We start from the raw sequence: 18898 nt of genomic DNA, 5'->3' as shown, positions 1-18898 counted from the left end.
CTCTGGATGAACGACACCACACCAAAGTACATTAACACACAAAACAAGCACGCATTGCTGACAGCTGAATTGAAGCTATCTTCTAAACCCTTGAGATTCCTTACTGCTTTAAATCCCGCTCATTCATTTCGTAATCATTTTCTATGTGATGTTAGAGCAGCTTCCCCATTGAGACCACTACGCTATCAACAAGCACAGAGGGCCAAACCTCCTCAAACAGAACTAGGATGCAGACTCTGCAGAGAGAAGGAGCAGACCTGAAAGAAAAACACTTGTGGGGGGGGGGGGGGAAAGAAAAAGCAGATTAAATAAAAGGATGGCATTCACGTGTCCATGTAATTACAGCGGGTAGGATTTGAAAGGCTGTTTGCTCCCGTGGGAGCAATGATGTGTACTCTAGCCCTCCTACACCACAGAAGCTTTGCTTCTCCTATCATTAAGTGAGAGCTGCATCTCATTGTGACCAACTCACAGAGCGGCAATGTGGAATCACTGATGAGGCAGGAAGGGAATCATTAACGGGGAAAGAGATTTAATCAGGAGATACTTGGATAGACACTAAGTAACAGAAGAATCCCAGCTTTTTCTGTACTCTTTTCCCATTACCTTCTCCTCCCACCTCCCTAAACAACCCTTCACATTTCTCAGGGAACAGATTTTCTCAGTTCTTTTGAATGCAGAACATCACCAAGCACAACCAAGTTGCGAAGCACGTTGTGGCTTAGAGAAGACCCACTTTAGTTTATGAAACTGAATTTGCTTTCGTAGCTTGCCACCTTTTCAGGCTCATCCTACAGTGTGGGAGTGGATAACAATGACTGTACCCCTGGCATTTAGAAAGCCTGCACAGCATCCTAAAGCACCCAGATCCTATGGCTCAGCTTTCTGCCTCTTCCTTTTTAAGGAACGGAGTGCCTGCTCTGTTCTCCATGAGATCTGCGATGATCTGGTAGCAAGTGGTGAAAAACCTGGCAGACTTACAGCTGCTGTCACTTCTGTGTACCTAAGAGGTCTATCCTTTATAACTACAGCTCATCCTGCTGTGAGCTGCAGATAAGCTACTCCTGCACGAAATGCCATTCTGAAAGGTTATTGAAATATAAAGCTTCGAGATGTAACAGCTAAGAATGTGGTCTGTGTACTGTTATATACTGCAGCCCAATGGATTCTGCCTTAGAGAAGACAAACAGGGATCCATTTACCTGGTAGGTGTTGTCAAAGCTGTCATACATGAACCTGGTGATCAAGGAAGTCTTCCCCACTACAAGGAGACAAAAACAAAAACACAGTTTCAAGGAACAATTTCAATGCCAGTTTCAAGCAAGCATAATATGAGAAGACAAGACTGAAGAGCATCACTGCTGAGATGTTCACCACGTGCCCACGGTGCCTGCAACCAGCTTCACCCTTTCTTTGACACTGTACCTTTCTGCATAGGCAGGCTCATGAGCTGCTACAATGCCTTTACTGCTGCTGGCTACAGCTCTGCACCAGTGGATCCAGCAGTGCCAGCTGGTTGTGCAGCAGCAAGAAGGCAGTGCAACATCTGCAGGTGCACCTGGGAGCCAAACACTCAGGCACAGTGTGTTCCATAGATCCTGCTGCAGCTCAGCTTGACCAGGTCAAATCTCAGGTGTGTTCTCATTTCATAAGCAGGATCTAGACAAACTATGGATATAGCATCTATAAAGCCACGGATACAGTACTATATAGCTGTGGATATGGTACCTATACTTGCAGAGCCAAGTTCCAGTCAGGTATCAGACTGCCTGTTAGATGCTTTTTAGGGAAAATGAGATTACATTTCGAAACAATCATTATCACAATGGTTACTTACTGCACTTAGTGGGATCAACACAGCTGAGCTTAGACAAAGCCTACCTCATATCTAATGGAGAACTCCTTCCTGCTCATTGACACCCTCACCTGTGCTGACCTGCAAGGCATGCAGGAACTGAATACCTGAACCTTGGCTTGGTGTCCAAATACCTTTAACTGGAGGTAGATCCCTTAGGAAACAGCTGGATTTACTCAAGAATCAATTGGCTCCGGCTGCTTTCTCCCAGCCTCCTTGCACCTCTGATTCCCCCTTATACAGCAGGATCCACAGCAGCATGAAGAGCAGCTGCTTACAGGTTTAATTCCACCACGATTACTGAACAGTCACCAAATATATAATATGATTCTATGAAATATGTAACAAAATCACCTCGCTTAGAAGATCCTCGTGGAAAGCTCACGGTTCTCACTGTATTTATAATTCAAAGGGAAAGGAATGGCAAAAGGGGAGGAAATGGGAAGGGGAAGGATAATGGGAAGGGGATGGAGAAGAGAAAGGGTAATGCCTTCCTCTTGCAGCCAACTGTAGAACTCAGTGAGCCCTATTTCCCCTTGGCAGAGCACCAAGGAGGGACCAACAGGCCACGTTTGGAGATGATCCCTTTGGATGAGTTCTGTTTTTGCACCGTTTGTATTGGGAACTTCATAATGAAGAGCTGAACTCCTGTGCGTGGCCTTTCATTGCAATTCGAGAACGCTGCCATAAAAAAACCCAGCACTGATTTGCAGACTGAGGATCTGCAGGAGAACCCAAATCCCATCCTGTTACAGGTTTTTCACTTGCTATCTTCTCCTGCTTCACTGGTTCTATGTTTATTAAGGTGACCAAAGGCATTGATCTGGGAGGGATTGCAAGCAAGACGCAGGACGGAATCAGAATTCAAAATCAGTTTTAAAATATGGAGAAGTGACCTGAAATGGAAAATGAAGCTCAGCAGGGAGAAACTGCACAACGTACTCAGAGAAGAAAACCTGGCTGCCTAAAACTGACTGCAAACACCTGGGGAAGCAAACTAGGGGTTACACCAAAGGCAGAAGACAACCAAGACTTCAGCAAGGATCCATTGGGTGCTACTGTGTTCATTGGAGCTCTTGGAAGAATTTCAACACACAAACACGTCCAGGGCAGCGTTAGTCAGCAATGCAGTAACATACAACATCCTGTAAGCCAAAATCCGTCTGGTATGTGTTAACATATCCCTGTAGGAATAAAGGTGGGGGAAGGAACACGGTGAACGTGGCTGTACCTCTGTGCAGGCTGAGGTTGGAGCAGAGGGAGCTGCTGCAGAGGCACTGAGGGCTGTGTTAGAGGAAACCTGGAAACACTCCGAGTGATTCAGGAGCTGGGAAAGGTTTCTTTGGCAAGAAGAAGATCCCAGGATGCATGGATTACATAGAATGAGGAGATGGATGGCACGGAAGGATCCTAGCACTAAGAGTAGGGGATCTTCTAGTCTCTTTCTTTCTCTAGATTAAGAGACTTCCAGTATTTGAAAGGAGCTTATAAACAGGAGGGGGTACAACTGTTTACGAGGGTGGACAATGGTAGGACAAGGGGGGATGGCTTTAAAGTGAGACAGGGGAGGTTTGGGTTGGATCTTAGGAGGGAGTTTTTAACCCAGAGGGTGGTGACGCACTGGAACAGGTTGCCCAAGGAGGCTGTGGATGCCCCATCCCTGCAGGCATTCAAGGCCAGGCTGGATGTGGCTCTGGGCAGCCTGGGCTGCTGGTTGGTGACCCTGCACACAGCAGGGGTTGGAGCTGGATGAGCACTGTGGGCCTTTGCAACCCAGGACCTTCTATGATTCTATGATCCCACCGGCTAAAAGCCACCCCAAGGTCCCATCGGAAAAGGCATGAGATTTTAAAGCTCATGAAAATCTGAACTAAGCTGTTCAGATGGGCAGTGGATGCTCGGCTCCTTGCAGAGCTGTCCATGTCATTCTACTGCAGGGACTCAGACACAAAGCATTCAAGAACATTTGGAAGCAATGAGAAGCTGAGAAAAGAAGTGATTAACCTAAAAACCATTTGTTCCAGCACCTCGACATCAAGCCTGGAAACTTTTCTAAGCAGCTGAACACCAGCAGCACCCTGGGTTTCATTAGAAGTGCTTTCTGCTCCTTTAAGCTCCTGATGCAATGAGAAGAAAGCCTGCATTACCCAGCTCTAATCACACAGCTGCGCCTCAGACACCATTGCTTAAGTGCACAGATCGTCAGCACACAGCCCTGCAAGGAAAAGCAACCAATGCTGACAACCCAGGGGGAGCAGAGAGGAAAGTGTTGTGCTGTGCAAGGCAGAAAGCGCAGGCATTCCTCTGCCCTCACTGTGATAAAGAGCCATGCCTTTAGTATGTAATGGAACAGAAAGCAAGCTGCTGTTCTGCTGTATGACAAGAGGAGAGCCCTGAAAAGAAAGGTTTGGTGGCTGGTTAGCACACAGACAAGATATCTTTCTAAATCAGCAACTGAATGAGTGACAGCAAACAGCAAAGCATCGAAGACACATCATTGAGTTAAAGGATGGGAACTTGTGAAGCTTCTGCCTGTGAAATTGCCATTAACGACAGGGGCCCAAATTCAAAGCCTTCAGCAGCTAATTGAGTCAACCTGATCAATACTCTTTGTCTGCGAGCCCCGAGCCACTGCCTAGCACTTATTGCAGAAAGCATTCATTTGCAAGATGGAATCAATACGTTAATCTCATAGTTCCAGCAACTGTGATCTGACAGCAGCTCCGGGAGAGATTTCAAGGTCATCCATCCTATTCTTGAGAGCACTGTGCTGCTTTTGGAGCCTTGCGTGCCGCAGGTTTGCGTGTCCATCCCCAACCACTGTAGAATGACGTTGAGAAATAGTGGGCACCAGCAATTCCTCTGTGCCACAGTTTGCTGCTCTTGGCACTCCAAGCAGTAACAAGGCACTGGGGAGGCTCTCACAGGAGCAAGGGATGAAGAGCCATTAGGTGAAGAGCCATTAGGTAAAGAGCATTGCTCCACGCTCACACGGCTTTAGGAGTTCATTTGAGAGAAAGAAAACACTAAAAATAATCAGATTGATCCATATCCTTCATTATAAAGCAATAAAATGGCCCAAACCTTCCCAAGTTCTCAGAGGTAGAGTCAGTTAACACAGCCCCAGCTTTCCTAAGGAATCTATCAGAGGAAGGTGGAGAAAGCAGTGGGCACAGTGGGCTGGACTGAGCTTGGGGATCTTGGAGCGCTTTTCCGACCTTAATTATTCCATGATTCCTTTCGGATTTGGTTAAAATAATAGATCCCAGCAGCACTACGACTCTCAGGGACAAGCTCACCCCGTGATGAGAGAACACACAAGTCCAGATCTAGAAGAAGCAACCCAAATCACTGAGACAAAAAAGCAGCGCTAAGAACAATATATCGAATTACGAATGCATGAAAACCAATTTTAGATCATTATTTAAGAAGCCCAGAAACGAGGATGTTCGTATTTGACTTAAAACGATCTGCATGAACCAAGTAATCAAGAAGAATATTTTTAGGTATGTCAGTCTGAGCTCCTAAAACAGAACTGCTGTATTAAAGTGATTACGGCAGTTTCCTTAAAAAAAAACCCCTCCCCTGCTTTTCATTCTCATGCTACAGAAACTCTCCCCAGACCCCCTCAGTGTAGGAAGCAAAACTCATTCATCTTCCCACAGACTGCTCTCCTTCAACTCCTCCGTGAGACCAGCTTTATCCACTGACACAGCTGGGGAACTCCAAGGGCAGCACCAAGCCCAGCACAACCCAGCACAACCCCAACACAAGCCACCACAACCCAACACAACCCCAGCAAAACCCCAGCAAGACCCAACCCCAACACAACCCCAGCACAAATCAACACAACCCAACATAACGCAACACAACCCCAGCACAACTCAACACAACCCAACATAATGCAACACAACCCCAGCACAACTCAACCCAACCCCAAAACAACCCAACACGACCCAGCATGACCCAGCATAACGCAACACAACCCCAACACAATCCAGCACAACCAAGCACAACCCCAGCAAAACCCCAGCACAACCCAGCACAATCCAACCCCAGCACAACTCAACACAACCCAACCCCAACCCAACCCCAGTGCAACTCAACACAACCCAACACAACCCCAGCACAACGCAGCACAGCCCAACCCCAACACAACCCCAGCACAACTCAACCCAACCCCAACACAACCCAGCACAACTCAACACAACCCAACACAATCCCAACACAACCCAACACAATCCCAACACAACCCAACACGATCCCAACACAACCCAACACAATCCCAACACAACCCAACACGATCCCAACACAACCCAACACAATCCCAGCACAACCCAGCATAACCCAGCACAACCTCAACCCAACCCCAACATAACCCAGCACAATTCAACACAACCCAACACAACCCCAACACAACCTCAACCCAACCCCAGCACAGCCCAGCACAGCCCAGCACAACCCCAGCACAACTCAATACAACCCAGCACAACCCAGCATAACCCAGCACAACCCAACACAACCCCAACACAACCCAGCACAACCCAGCCCCAGCACAACTCAACACAATCCCAACACAACCCCAGCACAAACCCAACACAGCCCAACACAACCCCAGCACAACTCAACCCAACCCCAACACAACCCAGCACAACTCAACACAACCCAACACAACCCAACACGATCCCAACACAACCCAACACAATCCCAACACAACCCAACATGATCCCAACACAACCCAACACGATCCCAACACAACCCAACACAATCCCAGCACAACCCAGCATAACCCAGCACAACCCCAACCCAACCCCAACATAACCCAGCACAATTCAACACAACCCAACACAACCCCAACACAACCTCAACCCAACCCCAGCACAGCCCAGCACAACCCCAGCACAACTCAACACAACCCAACCCAACCCCAACATAACCCAGCACAACTCAACACAACCCAACACAATCCCAACACAACCTCAACCCAACCCCAGCACAGTCCAGCACAGCCCAGCACAACCCCAGCACAACTCAACACAACCCAGCACAACCCAGCATAACCCTGACACAACCCAACACAACCCCAACACAACCCAGCACAACCCAACCCCAGCACAACTCAACACAATCCCAACACAACCCCAGCGCAAACCCAACACAACCCAGCACAACCCCAGCACAACTCAACACAACCCCAACACAACCCAGCACAACTCAACACAACTCAACACAACCCAGCACAACCCAACCCCATCACAACCCAACACAATCCCAACATAACCCAACACAATCCCAACACAACCCAACACAATCCCAGCACAACACAGCATAACCCCGACACAACCCAGCACAACCCAACCCCAGCACAACTCAACACAACCCAACACAATCCCAGCACAACCTAGCATAACCCTGACACAACCCAGCACAACCCCAACACAGTGCAGCACAACCCAACCCCAGCACAACTCAACACAACCCAACACAATCCCAACATAACCCCAGCGCAAACCCAACACAACCCAGCACAACTCAACACAATCCCAACACAACCCCAGCACAAACCCAACCCAACCCCAGCACAAATCCAACCCAACCCAGCACAACTCAACACAACCCAACACAATCCCAACCCAACCCAGCATAACCCCGACACAACCCAGCACAACCCAACCCCAGCACAACTCAACACAACCCAACACAATCCCAACACAACCCAGCATAACCCCGACACAACCCAACACAACCCCATCACAAACCCAACACAACCCAGCACAACTGCAACACAACCCAACATAACGCAGAACAACCCAACCCAACCCAAACAAAACCCCAGCAGGGTGAGCTGCTGCTCTCCCCTCCTGCACTAACTCAAGTCTCCAACAGAAGAACTCTTTGCCACAAAGCATTTGCTATTGATTTCACTTCTCTGACTACTGTCAGATTTCTAGCCCGACTTCTTTGATTCCACCACTGCTCTCCTGCTGCAAGATGCCAGACGAGGTCAGGCCAAAGGGCCATCAAACCCAATACCTGCCATCCTTACGTGTCCAATAAATCAAAAGACACCCAAAAGAAAACTGAGATGAAAGCTGGTAAAGCAGAAAATTCCCCCAAACACATCCACTGTGCTGCCTTAAGTAGCTCTAGGGGGAAAAAATAATTTGCTATTTTGAACAAAAATGGGTGGCTATAGGTTAATTTTATTATACACACGTATCAGACAGAGCACGTTTGGGCCCCCATGGTAGTGCTGGCTGGAGGATGCCCTCCCAGCCCGGCTGTGGAGCGCAATGGCTGCCCCCATTGATTCCACAAAATAAGAACATTTTGTGCTGCTAACACTACAAAAATTGTTGCATTCGTACCACTTCAGTCGTTCTCTTGCATTATTCCAAAGCAGCAATGGCTTCTTTATGTACAAAGAAAATGGTTCAACTAACATCTCTTAAGAAAATCTATTCCCAGCCTAATTAGAGATCTAACTCATAACTTACACCCCTGTCCTCGTAACAGATTTGCATCTTTAAAGGAGTTTAAGATGCTGTTTAGGACATTCACTCAGAGTATCCCGAGTAGGAAACAAATGAGACCCAGAAAAGCAAAGAACAGGAGGTTTGGGTTGGGATTTTTAAAATCAACTTTAGAGATGTTCCATCATTTCCTGCTTTAAATGGATTTGCTTTGCTCCTCCCATTGCTGCTGTGCACAGGAACTACTCCTATGGTGTTGATGGAGGGGAGAAGGATGGACAGCACAGGGACCAACTCAGAAGGGGTGTTCCAGGCAGTATATGTAGCTCTTATAGATCCTACCTCCCTAAGTAGCCCCAGACCAACCGGTGTAATCAATAACAATGTCCAGCTTGGCCTATGGAGGCCAATGAATCGCTGCCAATCCTTCATTTCTTTTCAGGTCACCACAAACAACAATGCCCTTTTTTATCCCTTTCTTTAATTAAAGCGCTATTGAAAACTGTTTGATAGAGCACCATATCGATTCCTTTGGCCTCGGGGACTGCCAGCAGCCTGCAGCATCACTGCCTGCGATGGTGATGGAGCACTGGCACAGGTTGCCCAGAGAGGTTGTAGGGTCTCTTCTATGGAGATATTCCATAGCTGGCTGGGTGTCCACCTGTGCAACCTGCTGTAGGGAACTGCTGTAGCACGGGTTGGACCCGATGTCCTCAAGAGGTCCCTTCCAATCCTTACATTGCTGTGATTATGAGCACTCCTACACGTGGGTGAGACCCCAGGAATTCCCAGAGCTGAACTCCATTCCTGCAGTAGACGCTCCAAAGAAGAAGAAGTTGTACTTCACCTTTTTCTGTTTTCTATTGCTTTCTAGTCATCAGCAGACAGAAGAATAAGAAAGAATTGACAGCAGTTGTGACCACAGCTGCTCAGTGTCTGGGGCTCCCAAATGCCCCTATGAAGAAAAGCAAGAGTTCTGCACAAGAGTGTGAGAAATTCAGTGGGATCTGAGATGTGAGAAACCACCCCATGAAATGACCAAGGCAGAAGTGACTCTTCCCATGCCCTTAATGCACAGCTCTAAGTACAAGATAAGGCACAAAAGTAGCTTATTTTCTCCAGTTAAATTGGGTTACCACAGTCCTTAAAGAGACTCGATACAAAACAACCCTTCCAAGGCACGTCGAGACAGTTTTTATTGCAGATGAGCCATCGGGTGCGAAGCAGTTCCACCCCTCACTGCAATGAAGCAAGCAGCAGCACAGGCAGAACGTTTTTGCTGCTGAGGGAATTTCAGCTCTCATTTTGCCACAGAACCACCTCGAATTTCAGCCCATTATTTGTCAACGGAAGAACTGAGCAAAAGCTTTGCAAGCCTCCGTATCTCAGCAGTTCCCTGCGGCTCTGCCAACCAGAAAAGGTGACATCAGCCTCTTTTAGCTCACTAGACAGCCCTCAGCACTCCAGTGTTTAAAAAGAAAAGCCTGCATTTAACAAACCCGAACAGACCGCGAGCGAGGTATACAAGCCCAAATTGATGGCAGGAAGGGTGCATGAATATTTATGACTGTCTGGTGCAGAACAGCAGGAAGGGAAGTGACAGAGCTGAGTGAAATAGCATGATATAACAAGGAGTGACACCTACCTAGCAGATGAGCGCGCATCGAGCCATTATGTGCACGGCTGATATCATCTGCAGCTCATGCCCACATGCTACACTAACATGGACACAAAGAAGAGAAGCAAGTCAGATTTCACAGTGGCAATATTCTTAAGCACTAAGCACAGCAAAGAAGCTGCAAGAATCCCACATTTCACACGCTGTCGTCACGCTCCGTGTTTTTCCATAGTGATATGGGCCTCCTACATGATACCAAAGAGCTCCTGCAAAGATATCAACATCTGCTTTTGCTACAGCCTCATGATGTCGGTGCAATCTGCAGCTCCTTGAGTCCATCTCTCATTGAGGTGTCTTCAGACAGCAGATGCCACTCAAGCTGTTTGTTACAGGGGCACAAGTTCAGCTCTTCTCCTTGGCTACAGCTGCAGATGAAGATTTAATGGCTTGCAACAGAAATGGAGGCATATGAATTTCAAGCAATGCCCCAAGTTATTCAAGCTGCTAGGAAACAGAGCACCCTCACCCAGAGAGTGGTGACGCACTGGAACAGGCTGCCCAAGGAGGCTGTGGATGCCCCATCCCTGCAGGCATTCAAGGCCAGGCTGGATGTGGCTCTGGGCAGCCTGGGCTGCTGGTTGGTGACCCTGCACATAGCAGGGGGTTGGAGCTGGATGAGCACTGTGGGCCTTTGTAACCCAGGCCATGCTGTGACTCTATGAAAAAATGCCCTGGTACCAGGGAAGCAAATAAGAAATAAAGTGTTGTCCCAACCCAGATGTCAGCACAGAGCAGAGGTTACAGCTCAGCCAATCTCTCCAGGCAATAACCCACACACATAAGTTGCTGTGCCCCATATTTGGCTGACGGCTCCTTCCTGTCAACTATTCCCATAGTTAACAAAGAGGCACCAATGATTCCCTTATCTACAACAACCAGTAATCAAATGATGAACACTTCACTGCCTTATTAAAAGGGCAACTACGAAAATATGTGCTAGTCTGAAAAGCTCGTCAGCGTTTGTATGGGCCATTTTCCAAGCAGCAGCAGCAAGTCCCTGCTTGGGCCACATAAATTCCCCAAAACACAATGGAACTGAAGCACTTCTCTGACCTAGAAAGAGCTTCTTCCCAGGGTCCTGCTCATGGCTGAGAGCAGCAAGGCCTGTGTCACTTGGCACTGGTGTTGCAGGGACACGTGTCAGTGGGAAGGGTGCTGATGGGCTGGAAGCTGGATGTGATGATCTCAGGTCTTTTCCAACCCTAATGATGTCATGATGACACCAAAGCAGACACATCCATCCGCTTTCCTCCAATTCATCTTCTTACATTCCAGCCCAGCCATCCGCTGTTAATGACCCCAAGCTGGGGCTCAACAAGCTCTGACTTCAACTCCTGTCTCAAGAGCAAAAACATCATCACTGATGTATGTCGTCGATACAGCAATTTCATGAGCCAGCCCACTACACAGGAACGAGATTCCTATTCACTAGGAATAATAGTAAATAGCAGATGACTTTTCCTGATACATGGGCACTTGTTCTGGATCCTTGGCTCAAAGGAATTAGGACTATGTTGTAGGTAGGTAGAACTGAGGACTGGAAAGCTGTCCTAGAAGGAATCAGCAACAGACTTTGACATAAGGATTAACCACGGGACATCTTCAGGAGCACGATGCTGCATCAGATTATCCTTTGAGTTCAGTCTGCCGCACGTGTGCATTTCTCCAAGGGGACTGGAAGAGGTTCTGCATCCGCGTTAATCAAAGAATGAAGCTGGATCCAATTTCTGCTCCAGATTCTTTGACCCTCTTAGAATTACTGCAGGAAACATCAGCTGTGTGTAACTCGACGCTATCAGTTGTTTAACTCGCAGCAGTACGGCGTGCTGCAGAGCTCCAGGATTGTGGGTTCCTCCCAGCCCAAATGAATTGGAGATTCTAAGATTTATCTCCCTTTCCCCTCCCACAAAAAGTAGTAAGAAAACATTCCAAAACGCATCAGTTCGAGACTGGTTCATGTGTGAAGACGTACTCCCATCCAACTGAATGGCACAGACTCATGGAATGGCCTGGGTTGCAAAGGATCACAGTGATCATGTAGTTCCAACCCCCTGCTGTGTGCAGGGTCACCAACCAGCAGCCCAGGCTGCCCAGAGCCACATCCAGCCTGGCCTTGAATGCCTGCAGGGATGGGGCATCCACAGCCTCCTTGGGCAACCTGTTCCAGTGCGTCACCACCCTCTGGGGTGAAAAACTCCCTCCTCAGATCCAACCTAAACCTCCCCTGTCTCCCTTTCAAACCATTCTCCCTTGTCCTATCACTGCCCACCCTCACAAACAGCCGTTCCCCCACCTGTTTATAAGCTCCCTTTAAGGACTGAAAGACCACAATGAGGTTTCCCCAAAGCCTTTTTTTTTGTGTATAAAATTGTTATCTGTTGATGAGGATTCACCTATTAATAACTCATAAACCTTTTGGGGAAGCGTGGGCTGGGGAAGGTGTGCAGCACAGCATCCTTGCAGCTGTTTGTTGGCTCTCTCTGGGCTTTGGGCTCCGGTGGTGGCACAGCTCAGCAGCCACCTCTGTCACAGAGAAATGATTCACAGCCATCTGGAAACACATGAGAACATCCCCAGGGACACGGGGCCAAATCCAAAGCATTAAATGCGTGATCATTCTGTGTATAAAAGCAATAACAGCCTTCCTACTGCACAGAGAAGAACCTGGAACTCAAAACACTGCTCCGTCCAGCATCAGGAGCTTCTTCTACATACAAGATCTGTTGTATCCTCAGCGTGTTCTTTGCTCATTGCTTTCAATGAGCACACCCAAACCTTGCTCCAGTGATGCTGCAGCTCCTGGAAAGCAGTTCATGCTAGAAAACATAACTGCATGACGCGCTCTGAAGTAATGCTAAGCCAGCAATGAACCTTGCAGAGGTTCCTCAGTGACAGAGGATGGGGAAGAGACCAACACACAGGGTACGATTCTCCCCCAGGATCCTGCCTTTTATGTAAGCAACCCACTGAGACCCAGATGCCACACCACAATAAACCCCACCTGACTGTCACAGCTGACAGCTCAAAGCTGGAGGATGACTGGCTAAGAATCCGCTGTGCCACTGATCTAAGTATTCAGTGCCATAGGGATGCATTTCATGCTGTCTCCAGGCATTTGAAGACCAGCAAGAGAAGCAAGGGATTGTCATTTGTACTTCAAGTCTGGCAGTAGCTACAGGGGAAAGGAGGAGGCAGAAAAATGCATTTCCTAGTATCTTTTTTTTGTTGTATGTATTTTTTTTAGGCAACATCAGCTGCTTGCTTCCTTTAGATACATTAGAACCCCATTTGATTTGGTGCTCTGCCTATGACATACACGTTCTCTTGAGGGAGATGCCTGGCCTGGGTTGGAAGGGACCTCAAGGATCATGAAGCTCCAACCCCCCACCACATTCAGGGCCACCAACCTCCACACTGAATACCAGCCCAGGCTGCCCAGGGTCCCATCCAAGCTGGCCTTGAACACCTCCAGGGATGGACGGAGCATCCACAGCCTCTCTGGGCAGCTGTTCTAGCACCTCACCACTCTCTGTCAACAACTTCCCCCTGACATCCAACCTCCGTCTGCCCTCCTTCAACTCCAAACCATTTCCCTTGTCCTGCTGTTATCCCCCCTTTCACAGAGCTGACTCCCCTCCTGTTTATAGGCTCCCTTCAGGTCCTGGCAGGCTGCAATGAGGTCATCCCTCAGCCTTCTCTTCTCCATGCTGAACAAGCCCAGCTCCCTCAGCCTGTCTTTGTATGGGTGGTGCTGCAGCCCTCTGAGCATCTTTGTGGCCTCCTCTGCACCCTCTCCAACAGCTCCCTGTCTTTCTTATATTGAAGGCCCCAGACCTGGATGCAGCACTGCAGATGGTGCCTCATGAGGGCAAAGCAGAGAGGGACAATCCCTTCCCTGTCCCTGCTGGCCACCCCTCTGCTGATGGAGCCCAGGATCCCATTTGCTTTCTGAGCTGCAGGAGCACACTGCTGGCTCATGGTCAGTTCTCCATCTGCCAGGACCCAGATGTCCTTCTCTGCAGGGCTGCTCTCACGTATTGCTCCTTCCAGTCTGTATAAATGCCTGGGATTCCTCCGGCCCAAGTGCAAAACTTTGCTGTGTTGAACCTCATTAGATTGACCCAGACCCACCTTTCAAGCCTGCTGAAAGGCTCTGAAAGGCATCCCTTCCTTCCATTACAGAACTGGTTTACCAGGACATGCAGTGGGACCACGGGACCAAAGCGCATTGATCTGCAGCAGAAGCAGCACAAACACAAGGCAAACCCCCACTGTATTTCAGGGCCCGAAGGGGTCACAGAGATCACCCCAAGCTTTTTGAAGACTAATCACATTTCTAATGACTTAAACTCGTCGTTCTTTTCCACTAAGGGAATCCTAAGAAGCGCTGGCACAGCTGATAAAACAGCACAGTTCTGATTATTAATGGGTGGGCAAGATTTCCCCTGGGATACACAGCACGCCTTGTCCCAGCGACAAAACTACACGGTGATAAACGGCCTCATTAACTCGTGTTATTTTGTCGTTAATTAGCTTTACTTTTCCTCCCCAAAATGGGAAACCATATGAAAGAGCACAATGAAAAATCTTGTTCCGTTTGTTTGCTGTCAGCCAGGCCGAAATGAAGCGGTGCCCACAGGTCAGTGCCCTGCTTCCATCCTTACCAACCACAGCTGTGCTTTCTTGCTTGCTTTACAAACAATTATGTTGCACCCTGTGAAACCTTCCCACAACAGCTCTTTTGTTCGCCATAGAAAACAAACAAGAGCCAGCTCCCGGCCTTAGGATGAGGAAAATCTATGCAGCACAGCCCTATGTGTATATATCAGCATATAGCATGATGTGGGGGCAGTTTTACCTTGCTTTTTACCAGAGAACATCATTCAGCTTGCACTCACCTTCCCTGCAAACATGGGGCTTCTATCACACTGGAATCCAAAGCCAAAGTGTGCTGAGCAGGAGCTCCTCAAGCCCCATCCCTGCAGGCATTCAAGGCCAGGCTGGATGTGGCTCTGGGCAGCCTGGGCTGCTGGTTGGTGACCCTGCACATAGCAGGGGGTTGGAGCTGGATGAGCACTGTGGGCCTTTGCAACCCAGGCCACGCTGTGATTCTATGATCATTACACATAAACTGTGCACAGCCACTGCAGAAAGCTGCTGCTGGAACCTGGGCAGCTGTATGATCTTCCACACTAAAATGAAGACTTGTGGAGGGCCGCTTAATACCAGCCTATCCTGGAGTCACCCCAGGTCCAACCTGAGAGTCTATTAAAACACATAGTTAAAAAACTACACATTTATTTGCATTTCAGGAAGCAGATCATGGTTAGTCTATCAAAGAAAAGCATGGAAATGTCAATCCTTCAGCATAGCTGTAACAATCACATCTAAAAATACAGGCTGTGTATGCTGAAATTGAAGGCATTTGTCTGGTTTTCTGTAGAGGAACTCCAGATTGACCACATAACACAACCAGCGTGAGTTTCACTGGTTAAAGGGTTTCTAAAAACAACTCTGAGCTGGCAGCGGTGTCACAAGGAGGAGGAGACCTTCAGGCAGATTCAGTCTTGCTCATCTGCTCCAACATCAAGCAGCTGGGAAGTTACACAACGCTGTTCTACGTGAAGTGCTGCCAGCTTTCTATCCCAACAGCCATCCTTCAGGGCTCGTGGAGCAGGTCCACAGGAGGCCACTAAGATGCTCAGAGGGCTGGAGCAGCTCTGCTATGAGGAAAGGTTGAGGGAACTGGGCTGGTTTAGCTTGGAGAAGAGAAGGCTGCGGGAAGACCTCATTGTGGGCATCTAGTACTTGAAGGGAGCGAATATACAGGAGGGGGAATGGCTGTTTGTGAGGGTGGGCAGTGATAGAACAAGGGGGAATGGTTTGAAACTGAGACAGGGGAGGTTTAGGTTGGATCTGAGGAGGAAGCTTTTCATGCAGAGGGTGGTGACGCACTGGAACAGGTTGCCCAAGGAGGCTGTGGATGCCCCATCCCTGCAGGCATTCAAGGCCAGGCTGGATGTGGCTCTGGGCAGCCTGGGCTGCTGGTTGCTGACCCTGCACATAGCAGGGGTTTGGAGCTGGGTGAGCACTGTGGGCCTTTGCAACCCAGGCCATTCTGTCATTGTATGATTCTTTACTCACATCTTCATTCTGAAATCTCCCACCAGCCTGCACCGAGGGGACTTACACCCTGCTGGCTCCAGAGCCACATGTCCTGCAGGCAGCTTCCAAGAGACAGAATGTGAACAGTGCTGTGACCTCAACTGGAATACAACCCAAAGCGATGGAGGTTGAAAGGAGAGCACTGCCCATTTCTGGATGACTGGTGCCCTTTAAGCTGGTGTGGAAGTCAAAACCTAGCAGAGCTACGAGCTATTATCAGTGGAAAAAGTCCCAGAAGCTTGCATAGACCTTAACAAAGATGCTGAGATGTTTACATACATACTTCATGCATACTGTGTGCAAATGACCAAGCAAGAGAAAAAGTGTGGTTAATGGAGTGGCACATGCAAATCGCTGTGGTTGATGTGGTTTCATTCAAATGACTGACAAACAGCAGAGGGAAGAGCAAATTTCAGATAAGACTACAACAAGCACTCAAGTGGTGCAAAAACACAGCCCACAACCATCAGCTCAGTGTCAGAAAACCAACAAAGCAACCAACAAAGCAGAGCAGATGGAGGTTGGATGTCAGGGGGAAGGTGTTTACAGAGAGTGGGGAGGTGCTGGAACAGCTGCCCAGAGAGGCTGTGGATGCCCCGTCCATCCCTGGAGGTGTTGAAGGGCAGCTTGGATGGGGCCCTGGGCAGCCTGGGCTGGTATTCAATGTGGAGTTGGTGGCCCTGTCTGCAGTGTGGGGTTGGAGCTCCATGATCCTTGAGGTCCCTTCCAACTCAACCATTCTGTGGTTCCGTGAAATCCAACAGACACGGGGAGGTCTCAAGGCTGTGCTCTGTATCACAGTGAGCAAAGGAATGTAAATGAAATCTCTGGTAAAGCAACTTGAGAACAAACCGTTCAGGCAGGAGCAAACAGCTCCTTTCTCTTCCCTAAGAGCCTGAGTTACACCAATTTGCCTGAAGCTACAGCTGTCAGAAATGGCTTCAGGAAAATGACTTCCATTCCTGACTTTCTAGTCTGTGGTACGAGGAGCAGGATGAAGGTACAGGGCTGCCCTTCATAGAGAGCCACCACAGCTTTTGTTCAGAAGCCATCTTTGTATGACAAGGGCACACGTAAGGGTCAGCATTATCAGAAATAAGCAAAGGGTCAATGTTCCCAATGGAAAACCTCCACTTCTTTATCACAGTCATTCAAGGTAACTTCAAAAGTTAGCCCAGAGAGGAACTATTCTTGCTTTCTCTTCCATCTAAGGACAGTTACCCCATAGAAGAGTTTAAAGCCAACTAGAGAATCACAGCATGGCCTGGATTGGAAGGGACCTCAAGGATCACAAAGCTCCAACCCCCCACCATATACAGGGCCACCAACCTCCACATTGAACACCAGCCCAGGCTGCCCAGGGCCCCATCCAAGCTGGCCTTCAACACCTCCAGGGATGGATGGGGCATCCACAGACTCTCTGGGCAGCTGCTCCAGCACCTCCCCACTCTCTGTCAACAACTTCCCCCTGACATCCAACCTCCATCTGCCCTCCTTCAGCTCCAAACCATTTCCCTTGTCCTGCTGTTATCTGCCCTTTCACAGAGTTGACTCCCCTCCTGTTTATAGGCTCCCTTCAGGTCCTGGAAGGCTGCAGTGAGGATCCCTAAACTTAATCCCAACCCACCCCACCACGCCTGCTGACCTCGTCTCTCAGTGTCTCGTTAAGCAGGTAAGCAACAATGAATGAGGGAAGGATGCACAGTGTGGTCATCTGCACTCCAGCTGCAGTCGAGCTGAAATGCCTTTCCTGAGCTGAAGGGTTTGCACAGCTCAAAAATAAAGCAGAGAACAGATGTGGTATAACTCCATTCATGAAGACAAAAGAGCTGATCATTCCAGATTGCACTGCTTGGGTTGAAGTTTCACAACATCTCTATTTACTTCATTCCAGCTCAGTCAATGATCAGAACCACAGCTTTGCTGGGAGCGCATTGGGATAAAGTGAGACAAATTAAGTGCTTATAGAGACAGCTCGCCCTCACGCCTCCTGTCCAGGCATAAATGCAGTTACATGAACATTTCATAACGTGCTCCGAGCACAAGCAAAGCCAACAACCCGGCTCTTGCTCGTCTCACAGCTAACAGACAATTTCCACTGGCTTTATTCCTACTTTTACTCCATCACCAGTACATAAAATTTCAATTAGAATTTCAGTTCCAATTTATGAGCATTATTACAGCGCAAAAAAAAATACCCAAACAAACAATCAGTACAAACTGCAAGTGTGTTTAAGCTTCATCCTTACCCAGAAACATTCGCCCTTGGGTCAAAGCATTGCACAGAGAGCTCTGTGAGTACCTGGGCTGTGTGTCCCCCCTTGTGAATGCTGCAGCACTTCCACCCTCACCAGTGCTGGCTGAGCCACAGTGAAGCACCAAGGGGATGGTGTCACATATTTACTCCGCCTCTTCCTTTAACAGCGTGCTTATTTCTTAGCTGTCGTCATTCCTGTTTCAATTGCTTTAAGGATCAAGCTGCATTTACACTAAAATTGGAAGCCGTCAAGTTTAAAAGCCTAATATTTAAGGGGTTTTTTTATTGTCACGCAGAGGGAGCTTAGTATTCGCATTATATACATTGGCAGCTAAAGGCCATGGCGATAAACCCACTTTGTGAAGCATATTTTTCCATGCAGGCTCTATCATTCACACACCTTATTAAAAACAAGTGCAGCACTGAGCAAAAATCCACAAGGAGACCGTAAGTAATTAATCCTAAGATCC

At 48.4% G+C, this 18898-nt stretch overlaps 1 protein-coding gene across 3 annotated transcripts in view; it reads right to left on the bottom strand.

The window, feature by feature from the left end:
* Nucleotides 1-18898, bottom strand: part of RAB6A (RAB6A, member RAS oncogene family) — a 52354-nt gene that overhangs the window by 18143 nt on the left and 15313 nt on the right. For all 3 annotated transcript variants that reach the window (XM_072327022.1, XM_072327021.1, XM_072327023.1), the window contains exon 2: nt 1203-1261. In XM_072327022.1, the coding sequence (XP_072183123.1) occupies nt 1203-1261 (59 nt within the window). The remainder of the gene's footprint in view (nt 1-1202; nt 1262-18898) is intronic.

This window comes from Excalfactoria chinensis, chromosome 1, assembly GCF_039878825.1.
Source record: "Excalfactoria chinensis isolate bCotChi1 chromosome 1, bCotChi1.hap2, whole genome shotgun sequence".
In the NCBI taxonomy this organism is placed as follows: domain Eukaryota; kingdom Metazoa; phylum Chordata; class Aves; order Galliformes; family Phasianidae; genus Excalfactoria; species Excalfactoria chinensis.
Note: the sequence above shows the minus strand (reverse complement) of the source record. Positions and strands in the feature narration are given on the sequence as shown.